The 18,927-nt window shown below is 42.1% G+C and overlaps 1 protein-coding gene across 2 annotated transcripts in view; it reads left to right on the forward strand.

Moving 5' to 3' along the window:
• Window positions 1-18,927, forward strand: part of PLEKHM3 (pleckstrin homology domain containing M3) — a 95,257-nt gene that overhangs the window by 64,742 nt on the left and 11,588 nt on the right. Inside the window, exon 7 of one of the 2 annotated variants that reach the window (XM_064160962.1) lies at window positions 17,890-18,047. In XM_064160962.1, the coding sequence (XP_064017032.1) occupies window positions 17,890-18,047 (158 nt within the window). Of the gene's footprint in view, window positions 1-3,349; window positions 3,672-17,889; window positions 18,048-18,927 lie in introns of those variants that run through there. The other variant, XM_064160971.1, reaches the window with a different exon arrangement.

Below are 18,927 nucleotides of genomic sequence, written 5' to 3' on the forward strand. Positions count from 1 at the left end.
ATAAATGTACAGGGTAGAAATGATGCATGTAGAAAATAAAAAGGCCAATCATCTGAGGTCTAAAACTGTTTCCACATCTTTTCAGCATGTCCTGCTATCTCATCTTTAATAATCAAGCCATGAAAAAGCAAGCTACTTAACTCCAGAGCTGCAGTCTCCCTGGTGGGCCTGTCTATTAGCCCCCAGTGCTTTGTAAGCTGCTTAATCAGTTTCTAACATTGGTAGTAGATGTTTTAGAGGAGATCAACAGCTTATCAAGCACCCTGGGGGAGGGAGGGTAGAAGTCAGAATTCATTCATTGATATAGCAGTTCCCTTTGGCATGGTTTGTTGTGTTTGCAGGACACCTCTTCCCCTGAGGGACCTAGCCCCAAACTTTTTTAAAGGCAGTATAATTTGACCACCATTTCTGCTGGGATGGGATAAATTGCATTTGCTTTTTAATTTATCTACATCCTTGTTGTCAGCCTGGAGAGCGTTTTCCACATTTCAGAAGCTCCAAGTTTGAAATCAGACTGTCTGGTTCTGTCAAAGTGGAAACAGAGTGGAAAAGTGAGAAGGGCCCCATTGAGAAAATGAATCCAACAGTGGGAGAAACACAAATACTCTCTCAGCCCCTGCCTCCTCCTTGCTTTGCCCTTTGTCACTACTTTCTCCCAGTTGCTCAGCATTTTCTACTGAGCAGTTTGGGTGTGTTCTAATCCTAAAAGTTTCCCCTGCTTTTGATTACTCTGCAGCCTATTTCCTCATATCCATGGGCTGCTTTTGCACTGTATCCTGCTGTCATGTAGATTGCATGTGTTTGGGGAATTAACTAAAGGTTTTATTAAAGATTAATGGAAAGATAAGGCATGGTGAGTGAATTAGAAAAGCAGAGAGGGGTAATCTGCAGATGTAAGCAGTCTTTACCCTGGTTAGTCCCAGCTCAATTCTGACTTCTTTCCAAGCTGAGTTTTCTTTAATGATCCTAGAAAATGTGAGTTGTTTCATTCCAAAGCCACTGAATTTCAAAACTGTTGTGTGAGGGTCTGTTCTTAAGTGCAAAAATATCAAAATGCCTGTTTGCTAGTAGGTAAAACAGCAAACAATACTATTCTAAAATGAAATCCAGTTTAATTCTCTTTCCAAGCTTGACAGAGCTCCATGCTTGTATCCATGCCTTATGGATGTGGTAGAGTATGTTCTTGAGCTATCTGATGGTCTGGGGATGGTTGTCACTTGGATCTGTTTGAACAGTGCTCTGCTGGGGAAGGATTAAAATGTGAGGTTAAAAGCAGAGTGGGAAAAAATTAAACAAGTTGTCCTTATTTCTGGAAACACCAAATCCCAGTGAGGTAATAGCTTTGCTAGAGCTTTACTCGTCAACAAGCGCTTGTACTGCAGGTGTGAGTAGACCTGACCTTTAACCAAAGAGGCAGCAAGTGATGGTCATTGTGTGTGTGTTTAAAATAATCACAAACACAGCTATGTACCTCAGCAAGGTTTCACTGCAGACCAGGGCACCAGGGACTGCATTAAAGTTAACAGCAAGTCTATCTGTGGGCTTTCCCATGGGGTAAATATTCTTAGAATCCTTTTGTTATGGTCATTGGAAATGTTAGCAGATAAGATAACTAATTAGCTACACTGAGATTTAGCAAACAGAGACACAAAGTGTGACAGCTTGCCTGTTCCATTCCATTGGCTACACTTGCTTTCCTTACCAACACTCCCAGGCATCTTCTGCCCAAAGAGCAGTCTGTCCTGCATCACCTGTAACACCACTGTGTCAGTGGTCAGGCAATTTATCCAAGGCTATTCCCATCAATTAAAACTTTAAAAAGGGAGATCTCCAGTTGTTAGGCAGCAAGTATTCTCTCCTGAAGTTGCCGACTTTACCAGACTTTGCACACTGGAAAAATGGTTTACTCTCTCATATGTGCAATGTAGTCCTTGATGGGGCAGTCACAGACCAGGGCAGCTTCACCTGAAACCTGATGGAGGTGTGAATTATGCTCTCTGCTGGTGGTACTAAAAGGCATAACACAAGGGTTTGGTTATATGGACACAGTTCATGCAAGTTGTAATTAGAAACTGTCCATTCATTTTGTGTGACTGTTGGACTGGTTTAGGTGAGACTGACAGTTCTTACACTGTTAAACATTAATTAGCAGAGAAACTGACTCTGAAAAAAATGACATTTTTTGGGAAGATAATTACAGTATCACCAAGGTTGGAAGGACCTCACAGATCATCAAGTCCAACCCTTTACCACAGAGCTCAAGGCTAGACCATGGCACCAAGTGCCACGTCCAATCCTGCCTTGAACAGCTCCAGGGACGGCGACTCCACCACCTCCCCGGGCAGCCCATTCCAATGTCCAATGACTCTCTCAGTGAAGAACTTTCTCCTCACCTCAAGCCTAAATCTCCCCTGGCGCAGCCTGAGGCTGTGTCCTCTCATTCTGGTGCTGGCCACCTGAGAGAAGAGAGCAACCTCCTCCTGGCCACAACCACCCCTCAGGTAGTTGTAGACAGCAATAAGGTCACCCCTGAGCCTCCTCTTCTCCAGGCTAAACAATCCCAGATTCTTCATTAATGAGAGCTTTTTAAATAGAAGTCTTGAAGTGACTATTATCATGAGTTTTAAATTCAGGTGCTGAATCCACACATAGGGGTAACTAATGTTTTACCTGGGTTTTATGTTAAATAGTAATATACACAAGTGTGCAAAGAGTATTACAGTGATAGGCTTTATTGTAGAAACACTCTTATCCATGGCAGTTATTTTTAGTCCTGCTTATACTACCCTCAAAAGATGTGGTAAAGCTAAAAGAGTTCATGAGGCAGCAGAAATGACAGGATGTCAAGGATGGAAATTGTGAGCAAGATGGGAGATTTAAAAAGATTGTGATTTGAGGACTTGTTCATGTGGGAGCAGTCAGGGAAAAAAATGAAGTGACAAAACATGGGAATCTAAAATGATAAGTTGAATTGCATTGAATCACTGTGTAAATACTGTTATTCAGAATATAAGTGGCTTTCATTTGGTTTATCTCCATTTACTTTGGAAACAAAGTGAGCTAAATCATATTAAGACCATTTTCATTCTGAATGTGTATGTCCATACAGGGATTTAATGTAGTGTAATTTATCCATTGTAGCATTATAGATAAACTAATCTGTTGAAATTTAATTAAAACATCCATTTACTTCTGATCAACTTTCCTGACTGTCCACCTGTAGGTGAACCTACAAGCAATGTGAAGAACAGTGTAGAGAAAAGATGAACAGGAGATCCCTGTGTTCACAATAATATAGCACAGATCAGACAGTGAATATCAGACAGTTAATGGAAATGCTTCTTTGCAGAACACACAGCAAGCATGAGGAACTCAATGCAGCATTACTGAGGGCAGAAGTTTATCATCTTGGAAAGGATTAAGTACTCATAGTGAGAACATTCACAGTTACACTGTGTAAAATAAAGTGATTATAAGGCTTTGTAATAGGCATGTTATTTACTGAGGGGATTAGGAAGATACCTTCTGTATTGACAGATGGATAAATTTCATCTTCCTCTGATGTGTATAGCAGAGATTATGGCATAGCTGGCACAACAGAATTATTCCCAATATGAAAATGTCAATGCTTCTGCTCAAGGTCTTGTGCATATGAAGTTCCCTAACAAAAATTTGATGAATAAAAATTGTCTCCAGTGAAAAGTAGTTCTATGTAATTTCAGCCTAGTATATTGTTAGATATAGCCTTAGAAGAGCAGAGAAATGGTTATGACTGATTCAATTTTCCAGATTTCTAATCTCTGCTGTGCTTTTATTGCACCTCCTTTTCAGGCTCAAAATGTGGTCCTAACTCTACTTTTCTGTACTGAGGTGGTGGAGACTGGACATGCCCTTTCCAGATTTCTTCCACATGCAAAATGTTAGATAGATTTGGACAAGTTGTTTCATGTGTCCCAACAGTAACAGAGACTGCAAGGAGATGTGGACTATTTCTTACTTGCTGATTTTTTCAGAAGTAAACTTTATTTTCCAATCTCAGTCCTCACACATTTACTGAGAAATGCTCAGTCTGGATATATTACATGCAGCCTTCTGGCTTCCAAGCCTGTCAGTGGTGATATCCTTGCCCAATATTTGGTTTTATGCACACATAAAAGTGTTTTCTAATCCATGTGCCTCTGCTGGTAAAGGCAGTAGTGTGCACATGGCAGTATTGATCAGAACTGAGTTTTGGCTAATATACTTAGGTTTCAGAAGTGTTTAGTGATAAGTGCATAACAAACTTCTCCTACCCTCACTTGTAACAGATATAGCCATAGCTGAAAAAGCATTAGTGTAAACCCAGCTCTATCAATGAGTAAGTATTTTGCTGTCATTTGTTTCATTCACTGATTCAATATGAGACATATCACCTTAAACTTCTGTTTCTCAAAGAGGTTTACCCATGCAGCTGTACCAGCAGATCCTTTAAAGCTTAGGCAAGGCCTTTTTTTTGCTTGAGGGGCAGGAGGTGGCAAATGAGGAGGAGAATTAGGCTTTCAGCAGACAGGGCTATGCTGAGATGGCTGAAGATTTGTCTGTTGCTGTTCTCCGTGGGAGTTCACTGTGCTTTAACAAGGGCAGCAAAATGCCAGGCACATCTCTGCCATTGTTGTCACAGTTCAAAGCTGAACCCCATAGTGAAAACATTGATTTACATCCACAGCCTCCCAGGCAAGGATTGACATAGGATGTGTAACAGAGATGCAAGTCCTGCAGTGTCTTGCTACCACTATTAATCAGACCACAGGCTGGAAGACATTGCTCAGAGCAGAGATGATTTAAACCACTAATGGCTTTTAAGTGACACATCAGGTTGTGCTGGGACAGAATCATAGGCTAGATTGTGCCAGAAAAGAATTCTAGGCCAGACATGGGTGCATGTCATTAGCAGTTTGGGGTCAACCAGTACAGCTGATGGGAGTTGGGCCACAAATGTATACCAGACCATAAACATCACCCTCTGTATAAAGGGGAAAGTTTTCCAAGAAGAGAGAAGCCTCCTGCTTGGCCTTTTTCTCTTGTCTGGGCTCCTCTGGACCCTGTTCTCCTTCCTTCTGCTCTTGAGGACAGCTTTCCTGTTTAGTGTGACTGCTGTACCTTTGCTGGGCTGAATATACCTTTATATACCTTGTATTGGCATTGATACCAGTTTTGTTTTCAATTAACTCTGTTTTCATTTCAACTCATGGATCTTCTCTCTTTCTTCTGATCCTCCTCTACTAGAGAGGAATCACTGGGTTGTAGAACAACTGTTGTAATTTAGCCCCAGATATAAACATAGACACAGAGCCCCTGCTCTTAAATATGTGGCAGGAGATAGGCAGAAGCAGGGTGATGAAGCTGGTGAGAGGCCTGGAACACAAATCATATGAGGAGAGGCTGAGAGAGCTGAGATTGTTTAGCCTGGAGAAGAGGAGGCTCAGGGGTGACCTCATTGCTGTCTACAACTACCTGAAGGGAGGTGGGGGTCGGTCTCTTCTCCCAGGCAAGCATCAGCAGAACAAGGGGACACTGTCTCAAGTTGTGCCTGGGGAGGTATAGGCTGGATATTAGGAGGAAGTTCTTCACACAGAGTGATTTCCTACACTGCTGTAGGTTTTCTGTGACACACAGCACAAGCAGTTTCTAATGGGATTAAGGTAAAACTGGTCCCACTTTACTATGTGTATATTTAAAATTGACATCCTAAGCACAATTAAGTTGAGAAGAGGGAAGCCAGCCCTTTGGAGGGGTAGTCCAGCTGACCTAGTTTAGTACCTAAGTATTTGTGCAGTTTTTCAAATATGTGAAGATTCTGAGGCACTTAGATAATTCTGTAGTTGAACTGTATAAATGTTCCTCTTAGACCATAATGCTAATAGCTATCTTTCTGTCCTTCCTTTACGATCTGTGCCTGTATGACTGTGGTAATTGTGTTAGCAGAAGGATATGAAAATAGTCCTAGGATGGGGAAAGCCCATGATGCCCATTTCCATAAATATTTAAAGGTCTGATAGCAAGCCAGCAATTAAACAGCTTGTATGCTTTGCTGTGGCTGGCACTCCCTGGGGTTTGCTGGCACTGAGCTGCCTTTCAGCAGAACAGGAAACTTCAGGTTTGCTGATAGTCCAGGTGTGTGTATAATTCCCCAAGGTGCTGACAGCTCTGATTACAGTTGGTGGTAATTGCAGTGATGTTACTGGTGTTTCTTTTTTACCACAGCTCTGGTGAGGAGAGGAGGTGCTGTCATTGAGACCAGCTTGTGGTCAGGAGGAGAGCATGGCAGGGCTGGCCAGGCTTGTGGGAGAAGAGATAGCCAGGAGCACATTGGCAGGTGGCAGCCCAGAGGAGGACAAGTACATCTTAGTTAGGTGTGTTGAAGTCTTCAGGGCAAGGTATGGAGATACAGCAAGATTGTGAATAGGTCTTTTTAATAGCGGAGATGGATTTTTATGCTGTTTTCAACTCAGCTTATTAAATACATTTGGTGCTTTTACATGTGAATATATATGTCTAGGCCATTTGGGGTAAGTGAATTAAACTTTTTAGAATGAAACTCTTTTTACAACAATCCAGACACGGTGCCAATGTCTTGCAAGAACTTCTGAATTGAGATCTCTAGACATGCTCTAGGTTCTTCCATCCCCTAGAAGAGGCAGTAGCAATAGAAGCTACTCTTTTTTCTAGTGCTTTGTGGTAACTAGATTTCTTCTGTTCCTTTTTTTGCTCTGTAGAATAGAAGGCCTAGTACTGGAGATGAGGGTTAGCAGTATGAAAAACTGGGCTCTAATGTCATTGCTGTACCTCACTTAAAATGTCTGTTCAGGAGAAAGAGCTAGGCACATCTCAAGGAATAACACAAGAAGAAACCAAATTTCCCTAGAAAACAAAACACTATTTCAGTCAGGGCTTGAGTGAGAGAAGAAAAAATATTTCTATTTAATAGATGGTTTAGAATACATTTTGTATTTACAGAGTCTTTTTCATAGCAAGTAGGACTCCTTATAATGCCCCAATCAGTTCTGTGCAAGGCAGGAAAGTTCCCAATTTTGTGATATCACTCATGAAATAATATCTTACTCAGTGGACATAAAAGGTCAGTTAATATCTCTGCATTCATTTGCCTGCTTAATCTTAAAAAAAAAAAAGAGAGAAAGAGGGGGCAAGGGGCAGGAAAAGGCACATATAATACTCTGCCTGAATGCATGTTTGCACTCGTGTGTATTTCAAGTCACCTATACATATGTTTTAAAGCTAAGGAAAGTGCCTTTTGTTCTCTACCAGCCAAATTCTTAGTATTCTTTCAGACTTGTTTGATTAGAACAGCCTTTAACTTTTGCTTGAATACCTGTTTTTTTAAGCAATAAGATTAGGAGAGCTTGGGGTGGGACAAAATTGACATGTAGCTGCCTGGAAACCTTGGGGGAAGGAGAAAAGACAATTGAAACAATGAGTGTGAAAGCAGAAATTTGTGGGGCTGGAGTCTTCTCTGCAGGGCTGGTTGGGGAGCACGCACAAGCCATTTCCAGGCATGTTGCTCATACTGAAACAGTTGCACTCATGTCAGCTGCTGAAATGCCAAGCTTTTCTTCCTTTCTGTGAGAGGAGTGGGGAAGGTCTTGGAGGGGCCTTGTCATCCTCTCTGCCTTGTGCTATAAATTCACTTGGACTGTCAACAGTTTTTTCTTCTACACCAATTCATCTAAAACTCCACCTTCACCTTGCCCCCTGTTTATATGTGCTCGTCACAGATTAGCCCTGCTTGCTCTTGACTGCATTCTGGTTTTATTCCTCTTCACAATGCCTGTTGTAGTTAGTGGCAAATTTGTGGAATATCACTGTGATGCCAGTGGTCTGCTTTTGCCTTAGAGGGACCACAAACAGCAAATGACTCTGACGTCAGTGCAGACTGCCTGCTGCAGAGAAGTGAAGGATAGGTTATGTCTGTTCATTTGAATTCTCACTCATTTCTCCTTTAGTTTGATTTATTCACTGGTTTTGTGTTTTGGGGTTGGGTTCTTTTTGTTGGTGGTTGTGTTTTTTTGTTTGTTTGGGTTGAGTGGTGATATTGGTTGCTGTTGTTCTTTACAGTATGTTTATCACCAGGTTTCCTTTCTAGATAGTCTCTGCTCTGTGTGGGTGATGAGTTAGCATCACACAGTGTGCGGCTATGTGATGTTGCTTATCTGTCAAGGCTAACGATGGCAAAATGGTGTCATGTATCAGAGCCAGCACCTTGCACTGGTGTCAGCCCAGATGAATGGAGTCCCTGGCCTCACCAGCTCCTGTCTAGCCTGCAACCCATACCAGAGTTTGAACAGACCTTTGGGATGGCCAGGGACGTCCTGCAAAGACTGTGAAGAGAACAGGAGAGAGAGGATAGGGTGGTATCATCCTCACTGCTGGGAGCTGGGGTTGTGGCCCTAATCATGGCTGTAGCAACAAACAATGGCAGTCTCCTGGAGTTACTGCTGTGTTATTTTAAAATGTGGTTTGCAGCAATGTATAGTGATTGCTGTCTTATAGTGTGTGCACACTAATATTAAGAAATCATGCTTCTCTTAAGTCACTTGCAATTTGAATAAACAAGTCAGGCAATCTGAAATGGATGGCTGAGAGTCACAAAGGACAAGGAAAACTGACCAGACCAGTATATTGCACAAAAGATGGAGCAGAGCTGACATCTGATGTCTGCTTCCTTGGGACTTTTACCTCATGATCATCCTTCCTCCTTCCATTTCCCTTTCCTCTGAACTAAAGATTAATTGAGCATTGAAATCGTAACAAGAATTCGCGGTGTTAATTTGGTGAACGGAAGGGGAAAAAGTCCTCAAGGAAATTAGCAGTCCACAAGCATTGTCTGTTCCCTAGATATAAATGACTAGGAACTTCCTAGCCAGGGAGTATGTTTTCTTTTTCTTTGCAGCTTGCATCATCCTTAGCTAAGCATATTGTAGCCTGCTCATCTCCAAGTCCATATTTTCGTCGCAGAAATCCTGACCCTGCTGAAATCTGTCATGGGGTGGAGGTTCCATTTACTCTAGGTACTTTAATGACCAGTCTCCACAGTTAACGAATGAGGAAAGTACCTGCTTGTTCTCCAGTTAGCAATCAGGTGAAGGCAACCATTGTAGCTTTCTTGCACCTCAGTCTGCTTTTGATTTTCCCAGTTTGTGACAGAGATTGTCTGTGACAGAAAATGGTTTCCGAAACAAATTGAACAATGTAAGGATAGGAGGTAGAGTCACTGCTGCAAAAGAGATCTGAGGTAGACATTAGGAGCAACTTCCCAGCTGCTTTGACCACTGGAAGGCTGTGGGATCTCTTTGGTAAGAAGTTTTATAGCAAGTCAGTGTGCTAGTTTGAAGCTAGCTAGAATGTTTTGGTGAGAAGAACTAGATCACAGGCTGTGAAAGGAAAACAATGGTGATGTCCACTTCCCTCAGAGTCTCGCTGAGGAGTTTGGGAAGAGGAAAGGAAAACATTAGATAACACTCTTGCCATTTTGTCTCGCACTCTGCCTTGGGCTACTGACTGAGCTACATCTCTCTTAACACACCCTCCACTCACCTTTGCTTCTTAACCTCTTGGCTGAACCTCTATTTTTCCTTGGGACTGGGATAAGGTTGAGAGGGGCAGAGGGAAGGTGCAGGGGTGGTTGAGAGCCCCTTCTGGGGACTCAGGTTTCTGGGAGGGGAGTTGTGTTTCTGTTTTACCTTTTACCTTGTATATTTCTGCATATAAATGTATTTACTGTAAATATCTGCTTGTATATTGTGCTAGCTGTAAATAAATAGCTTCATTTATATTCCCAGAGTCGACTGAGCCTAGTCTGGGTAACTTCTAAAGTGTGGGGGGGCAGGGAACACCCAAACCATCACAGTCAGTCATTGTCAGCTGGTGAAAATTTCCAGAGATGTTTTTGCTTGCCCTGTTTTATTATATTGATGGTAGTTCTTGGAAAAGCATATTTCACATCTGTCTTGAAGGTGAGGAAAAGTTACTGAGTGTTTAGTCCTCCATAAAGCTTCCACCAGTCAAAGGGCAATGAGTGGCGAATCCCAGCCTGTCTGTTCAGGAGATGTTTAGTTTCCTTTTCATTCAGCCCAGGAAGCACATTCTGCGTGGTACTCAAGTCTAGATGAAGTTAGAGCTTACCTCTCTGCTTATTAGATAAAGGCTTGATTTAGACTAGCTGTTTCTGGAGAGGCAGAAAGAAAACCACCAGGAAGAGGCAGAAACCTTGTCTTTGGAGGGCGATGGAAAGCTGTAGGCAATTGTTGACTGCTCCTTCAGATAGGCTTCCTTCTGCCAGGCGTGCTTGTGACACTAATCTCAATAACAGAAGTACTTTCTCTCCTTTCAATGTATATAATTGGAGATGGTGGATGAGCTTTGTATCTACCACCCCTTTTATTTTCTGAGTGCCTCTTTTCCTTTTCATGTCTCTTCTGCATTGCGTCAGTGCCTCCTGGCAAATTCTGTGTCTGTCTCTCAGAGCCAAGTGTGCATCTGGCCTTGAGAAATAGACATAAATTTTGTTCTATCAGGAGGAGAGGCCAGGACAATCCGTCTGAGATCTGAACCTGTAGTTCAAGGTGTTTTAGGGATTTCATTTCACTTAACCCATCCCCTGCAGGCATCACATCTGTCTGACGTGTAAATCAGACTGGAGGAATAAGTGGAAGCAATTGCTTGGTGCTCCAGAAGAGGGTTATGAGGCAAACCTGTGCCTTTAAAGACAGTGCCTTCTAATAAATGTTATCTGGAGAGAAATACATCAGCCCCTGCATAAGTAGTTAATGTTACTGCTTCGGTGTTGGCTTATAAAACAACATTACCACCTCTATGATGATAATGATTAACAAGCTAGTTTAAAAGGGTGAGGTCACAAAGCCATTTGGCAAATTGAGCTTGTCTCATGGTTGCAGTGATACAGAACCTGCACTTTACAGCATTTTTCAACACTTCACCTGGAATACTGAAGCCCAATGGTGGGGCTCTTGAGCAGAGTAGTAGCAACGGATACTTCTCTGTGAGATTAATAGTCTAGGTTTCCTCCTGTGCTTCTAGGACATGAGGAAATTCCAGGTCCAGGTCTGAGGCTTCAAGAGAGTTGGAGGTAGTACTAGCTTCCTTCTCAGTGTTTATTCTCTGACCACTTGGCCATAGTGAAGTGACGGTGTTCCTAGGCATGGTTGTCCCTCATATCCGAGCTGGCAGAATATATACAGATGTGGATGTAATTCTCTTCCTTCTCTTGGATTCTGAATGGCTTCTGTTAAAATGTCCTTCACCTGTTGATTCTCTACTGTCTTGGACCTTAATATTAAAAAAATGGTTTGTTGGGGATATTTTAGCTGCTTTTGATTTTGCTTTCATTATCTATCATATGTTGAAAATTACTCAGACTAGCAAATTAAATCTATCAGTTATTTTAGTTCAGAAACTCTTGACGTGGTTTAATATACTGTGGCACTTTCAGAGTTTGGTCTTCTTAACCTTGGGAGCTCCTCGCATCAAGCTGAACAGTGTAACTGAAAGCTCAGCAAATCTATACTCGCTTTATCACCTGATGGTGATGAAGGGTATTTATGATCCCCATGCTAGGTAAACATCTACTGCACTTCTTGAAGTTGGTTAAAATGTGCAGACAGCATAGGAGATCTGATGACCCTCACTCAAATTCACAGCATAGGCCTTCATTCCTGCAGGAGTCTTAATCCCTACTTTTTAGTTCTTAGCTAGCACTGCTGACAGGACCCCTGCCCTCAGAGCAAGCACTCACTGCCCTGAGAAGTGTCTGGAAACTACTGTTTTTTCTCACCTGTCCAGGAAGTTCATTGTGTCTGATAGATGCTATGATTCTATGATTTCACTGCTGATGGCCATGATACAAAGGTTGGGTATTTCCGTGGACCTGGTCTAACAGGTAGGAGGAAGACTATGGAGGCATTAATTAAAGCAGTAGTGGATTACAGCAGACTCATTTTTCCTTCTGTTTCCACACATTTCCTCTCTAGTTGCCCTTTAAAGTCTTTAAAATTTTACCTCCTCAGGAATGAGATAATCTGAGTTTGGTGGTGAGTTCCATGTTTCCTTCATCTGAGCAAACCTTGATTGCTTTTTAATGGCACTCGAAGGTTTCTATTATGTCCTTCCTAATTGAAATAACTATCAGGCCTGGAACAAACTCTAACTTATTTTGTATTGAGGCTGTTTTTTTTGGTGGGTTGTTTTGTGGGGTTTTGGTTCAATGGGGTTTTTTTCTCTTCTTTCTGTTTTCCAAACATTGTCAGAGCTATAAGTTTAAATTGCTATCTCTTTGGGCTAGAACTCTCATCAGAGATGAGCTCTGTCACTGTCAACTTGGCAGCTCTTCTGGTTTGCTTTTCAATATGAAATCATATATATAGCCACACTGTGCTACATTTCCCTCCTGTGGAACCCTCCTTCATGCTGGGAAGTTTGTGCTCATACAAGAAGTCTTTGATGACTGAAAATGGAAGACAAAATGACTTGATTTCTCTCTGCTGTGTGTAATAGTCTGGGATTTTTGATCCTCTGTATTGCATTGCAATGGGAGGAGGAGATTTAGGGGCAGGACTAAGGCTGAGGAGTGCCTTCAGACGTGGACTTCTACCTACCAGCATTGGAGAGCACAGATGCAATCAGAACAGAGCAGTAGCTCAGCATGTGTTGGAGGTGTGGATACTGCTTCTGCTTTGGTGTGGGGCAGCAATCGTGGTCTCAGAAGTGTGTTGTGAAGGCAGGACCAGTGAGCTGCTTGTGGACAATGTGTGCTGCTCCTGGAAGCTGTCTGTGAGCAACAGCCCTGTTCTGTGCATAGCAAGCCACTGAGGAGGATCTCTGTCTGTGAAGGGTGCTGTGCCTTTCCACTTATTCTCTGAAGATATCTGGCTGCCTGCTTGCATCTGAAAACAGCACTTTGATACAGGGAACTATGAGTAAATTCCAGTCTTTGGATAGAAGGATCAGGAAGCCTCTGTGGGCCAGCAGCCCTCCAACGAGTAGTTATACTTTGACTGATCACACATTGCCCTCACGATCATATTAATGTGATGTATCCAAAGGGATTTCAACTTCTACCATAGCCCCTGCTGCCTTTGATCTTCTGTGTCTTCCTGCTGAATCAGGAAAAACATAACCTAGTGCATGTGTGTTATGCCTTCCTGCTGTCTAAGGCTCTCACACCATTGCCAACACCGGCCAGCGCCAGAATGAGAGGACACAGCCTCAGGCGGCACCAGGGGAGATTTAAGCTGGAGGTGAGGAGAAAGTTCTTCACTGAGAGAGTCATTGGACACTGGAATGGGCTGCCCGGGGAGGTGGTGGAGTCGCCGTCCCTGGGGCTGTTCAAGGCAGGATTGGACGTGGCACTTGGTGCCATGGTCTAGCCTTGAGCTCTGTGGTAAAGGGTTGGACTTGATGATCTATGAGGTCTCTTCCAACCCTGATGATACTGTGATGCTCTGCCAGTGTTCGGTAGTCCCCGTACTCATAGAGAGAATAATTATTTCTTTGGATTTATACTGCTACCCAGCCAAACAGTAGCACAAAGATATACAGAGCAAAAAGCTTGATTTCCCTTTATTCATAACTTTGACTTGTATGAAAAGCTTCTCCTTGAAGTCATCTAAAATAATTATCCCAATGACTTGATGATCTGTGAGGTCTTTTCCAACCCTGATGATACTGTGATACTGTGATGTGTTCAGATACTTGGTACCTATTCAGTTTCTCTTACCACTGTGGACGAGTCTCTGCCTTCTCCTGCTTGCCTATGCCACCTTAGTTTTCCTCAGCCAGGCAAGGGTGGGTTGCTGCCAGGCGTTGAAGGCTTGTCTAGCAGGGTGGGGTGCTGGCTCTTTTAGCTTCTTCCCTCCTCAGCAGCCCCAGCACCTGTAGGCATGCTCTGGCCAGAGAGATGCTCTTGGCAGCGTGAGCAGGGAGCCTTCCCTGAAGCATAGCTGGTGGGAGGTATGTGGCAGTTAGTGTAAAAAGCAGTCTTTTCTCTGTCGGTTTAATCTGCGAGTGCTTAAAGGGCAGGGCCTGTCTCCTGTGTGCATACGTGTGGGTGTGTGTTTTTATACCATTCCTGACACAGGGCACAGTTAGGTGCTGCAGGCTGCAAAGCTGTGTCTCTCTCCTGTGCTTAGAGAAGTGTCTTTCCAGGTCCGCAGAGGCAGACAATGATTCTGATCTGAACTCTGGGTCTGGTTAGAGATGCAACTTGCTTTGGGCCTCTGAACACAAATATTTTCCTCCTATTATCACTAGGCAGCTTACCTCAATATATTCCAGGTGCAGCAGTGGTAAGATAACTGTAAGAGCATGGTCTCATGCCCAGACTTCTTTTGGGATGGGTTCCTTGACCAAATTAGGAAGAGAAAGCTGCATTGCACCCTCGATCAATCGATGACCAGAATGTCATTATCACACACCTTTTGCCCTTTGTTTTGGAGAACAAAACAACTACTGTTACTACAAAGAATTTGGATTAGAGAACAGACCTTGCTCTTCATGTGTGGTATAGGTAGATTAGAATCTGAACTCAGCAAAAGAACTGAAATTTGGTTTAGGCTTGATGGTGGTTTTTTGATTGAGGGGCAGGAATATATTTGTAAGCCTTTGCAGGTGCTTGTTGAGGCTATATTCTGTTACAGGGGTAAGTCAATGGTGAAATTCTTGGCTTCTGTTCCATTGACATACTCCTAACTTAGTTTTGTGCTGAATTTCCACATGTCTTATGAAATGTGAGGGTCTGCTCTACAGCAGACCTCTACAGTGTGTGATTGCACAGTTTCTCTATTTTGTAAACTTAAATTCCTTAGGAAAACATCACTCCAAAGTTTAGGAGTGACTCCAGCAATGAGAACAGATGTGGGCTAGGTTAGATTGCATGAGGTCTGTCACTGAAAAGCTTCACTAACAGATACTGCTGTAAAGAATGACATAAATGTTCCTGGCTATGACAAGATGGTCTCTTGAAATCTCTTTTTCCTGGTATCTGGGTAATACATTTGTTTAACACACTTTTATTCTTTAATCAGTTGTGTTTCCTTGAAACTCAAAATCAGATTCCAGCATCAGCTGGGAGAACATCCAGGGACTCTGCCCTTGTGATCCTGGGATATCTAAACTGACCAACCCTGGGCCTCCAGCTATTAGGAGGGAGTGCTTAGTCACAACAGAAGTTTTGACACCTTTGTTTGTATGTCCTACACTCCTTTTCCCAAGCCATAAAACACTCATTGGGGAAGTGTTACCATGAAACTTCTCTTGAAGTCATCAAGTAGAATCTTCCTTTTTGCTTGCCGGGATAAATTATGATGAGAATTTTTCTCTTATTAGCTGCAGACATGACTGAAAAAAGGCTGCAAGGAAAAGTCATATCCTGTCCACAGCCCTGAGGTCTCTGATGAAAGAAAATAACACAAAATTTACAGATGCTAAAACCAGTGATAACATCAGTTTGATGTTGCATTTTGTCTTCCTCCTATAATACAATAAAATGGCCTGTAATTCACATTGCAAAATTGGCATGAACGGCTCTTTGAAGATATCATCTTCTTTGTATGTCTGCATGGCCAGAGTTACAAGCCAACCCACTAAAGTGCTACAACAAGACATACAAATAAACAGAGACAAGTAACACCAGCTCCTCGGGGCAGCTGCCTGTTCTCAGTCTGTCTTGCTTAGGTTGCAAGCTCTTCAGCATAGATAACCTTTGTTCGTTGTACAGATTTAAATTCACTCCTGGTGCTCAGGAAGGTAATAGATTATGTTAATTTTATTTATTACATTACATGAAATGTGATTTTAATTCAGAGGCTTAATTTCTAAGCTCTTGCTGACAGTGACAGTAGAGATTTGGAGTTTGTCTGCAGCTCTGCCTTCAGCCTGACATTTTAATCTGAGCTTTTGTGGCCTGTCAGAGGTGGTTACGGTATTATGAAAATGCTTTGGGAATTACATATGTACTGTGGCTTATTGATAATTTTTGTGTGCCTATTTAATCTACTAGTGCTAAATGGCTTTTTGGAGAGTGACTGTAGTCAGGTCACTACTGGAGTAGCTTCACTGTTTCTTTCCTTCTGTTTATTGAATACTATCAGCTTTTGTGTCTTTTCCCTACTCCCACTTTGCTTGGCTTTCAGACCTTCTGTAGCTGTGGAATCTGCCATCAGAAAAATTCTTCCTTTAAAATGAAAAACAAAACTCAGCCTAGGGGAGCTAAACTCATTTCTGGCCATCTGTTAGAAAGTTGGTAATATCACTACCTTGAACTATGACTTCATTTTCATATTTCATGCAGCAGCTTCTCTGCATTGTTTATGTTCTGGTTGAAGGGGATCTTCCTATACCAGGATGCAATAGGAACGTCATTTTTCCTCTAACATGAGCAGATGTCCTGTCTGCAGTGCTAGCAATAACATTGCTGCTTCCTGTTGTTGCAGATGTTGTTAGCAAGCTTGAGCTGCAAGCCCAGAGAGGAGGTCATTTCAGCATGTACCATTCTGTGGCATTAACATCACTACTACCTGCACACCTTTCCCATGTGTACTCTTTAATAGTGGCCATCTCTGCTACTGGGCAGGTAGCTGCCCAGGAACACAGATTTATTTCCTTTCCACTTTACATAGGGAAGCAGTGCTTCCAAGATCTCTGTTGTTCTTTTCTGCCTTGACCTTTGCTTTCTCTAGATTCATTTACATTAAGCCCAAATTGCAACTGGTGTGTTAATATATTTAGGGACAGAGTACCTGAACCGAATCTGGCGTGCATTTAAGTGTAAAGCTCCCCACTCCTGTGCTTCAGGACAGAGCCTTGCTTTCAATCAGCAATTATTGCATTCTTTTTACTTTTTATAGGAGGTCACTATCAAATCCCATGACACATTTCTATGGCTAATCTGGCAGGCTGCCATTCAGACCACAGGAAGCCCTGCAGAGAAGAATATGCACTTAGGGCCTTATTCCGTCTTCATTATTCCCTACACCAGCAGAATTCCTTAAAGTCTCTGGAAGTTTGATCTGAATGGAAAGTATTTTGCCTGAATAGCACTCCTTATTGAGGCATTGTCACTGAGTCACAAATTTAGATGAGTGTTGTGGCTAGCAGTTCACTCTCTACCGCATGGCTGTTTTTTCACACCAACACAAGGAGTGCTAATCACTTCTAATGGTCTAGCAGGATTGTCTGGCAGTGAGGGACTTCTTGATTTTTGAGAGCTGGACATCAAAGAGGGGGGAAGGAAGTTCCTATTCAAGACTTTATCTGAGATTTTTTTCATTTTGGCAATAAGGGGTGTACATTATTTTAATGTTTTTCAGTGGGAAACACAACCTTACTAAAGAATGAAAGCCAGAACAAAATGTGTGAAAAACTTGTACTTTGGAGGAAAAGGAACAAAGACAAAAAATGTGATTTGTACATAAAAACGAGAAATTAAAATCATAATTATAAGGCAGTATTTATAGCTGCCAGATAGATGATATTATGGAAGCCTTAAACTCTTTTCCTTTCTACTTTTTTGTGCCTTAGTGTGTGAATACATTGCTGTACTTCTAGTGACTATGGATCTTGTATGTTATTGCTACATGGAGACTTACAGAGACAATAACTTTGTTTTTACATTTGGATCATTGCCAGTGTATTGACTGCTATTAATCACTTGTGATTTCATAGAACTCTAATAGTCAGGTAGTAACTTCTCTGTTGTTTTAACCAGCAGCAGCTAGCCACATTTCTGTAGTAACAAATGCTGTCTCAGTCCTTCAGGGAGATCTGGTGGTATTTGTGTGTGTGTGTTCATTCAATATTGTCTTCTTCTCTTCATTTCAGGTTATTGAAGGAAAGCTGGCTCCTTTCTTAGGGAAGGTGATCAAGTTTGCCACCTCTCATGTATACAGCTGCAGCCTTTGTAGTCAAAAGGGTTTCATCTGTGAGATTTGCAACAATGGAGAAATCCTTTACCCCTTTGAGGATATCTCTACAAGCAGGTACTGTAACATCAGTCATACATTTGACTTGCATATCATATCCGCATGGATTCTCAGCTTCATGAACTCTTAAATAACTAGGGACTGGACCCCACTAGTTCACCTCTCTGGGCAGCTTCACTAGGTCACTGGTCCAGGGAGGCCACCACAAGCAGACTTGTAGTTCCCAAAGTCCAATAAGTCTCAGAACAGCTTAAAATGGAAGAATCACCAGCAGCATCACACAGTGTGATTTACCCAAAGCTCTTCTGAGTTTGCAGAGTATTCTGAAAAGCCAAATGAATTCTCTGGAGTGATCACAGACATTTTTCTGGTATCTGATGTGACAGTAACAATAACCATCTATTCTTTAGTGGTTTTCCTTTGAAATGTTGTGGCTAATTCTCTGCTTTCTGCATGCATGCTGCTCTGTGTCCAGGTATGAAAGATGGTTTTTTTTAATGATACCGCTATTCTCAGGTGGCTATGAAATAAATATAAGTGGATGCCAGTCCTAAGCTAAACAAAAGAATCTTTATTTCATATTGTATGGAGTAGTGGATGCCAAATCAGGGACAGGAGTTGCACAGAAAACCTAGGAGCAAAGCCACAGTAAGGCAGATCAGACTTGGCAATGTAGCAGTATTACTACTCTTTTTTGGAAGTGTTTTGGATTTTGAATAAAGGAGGATGGTTTTAGCTTATTTTAAACTCATCAGAAAGACAATACATCTGACAGCATTTCTCCATAGGACTTCTCTGGCTTTTTCAAATACAGTCATTTTAATTTGTCCTTCAAAGTATTCCATTGAAGGGAACAAAAATTGGAGAGCCTTCTTTGGAAACAGTCAAGGTCAGCCTGTTAAAATGGCTTCATTAAGAGACTTATTCCCCTGCATGC

The sequence above is a fragment of the Pogoniulus pusillus genome, chromosome 2, assembly GCF_015220805.1.
Source record: "Pogoniulus pusillus isolate bPogPus1 chromosome 2, bPogPus1.pri, whole genome shotgun sequence".
In the NCBI taxonomy this organism is placed as follows: Eukaryota; Metazoa; Chordata; class Aves; order Piciformes; family Lybiidae; genus Pogoniulus; species Pogoniulus pusillus.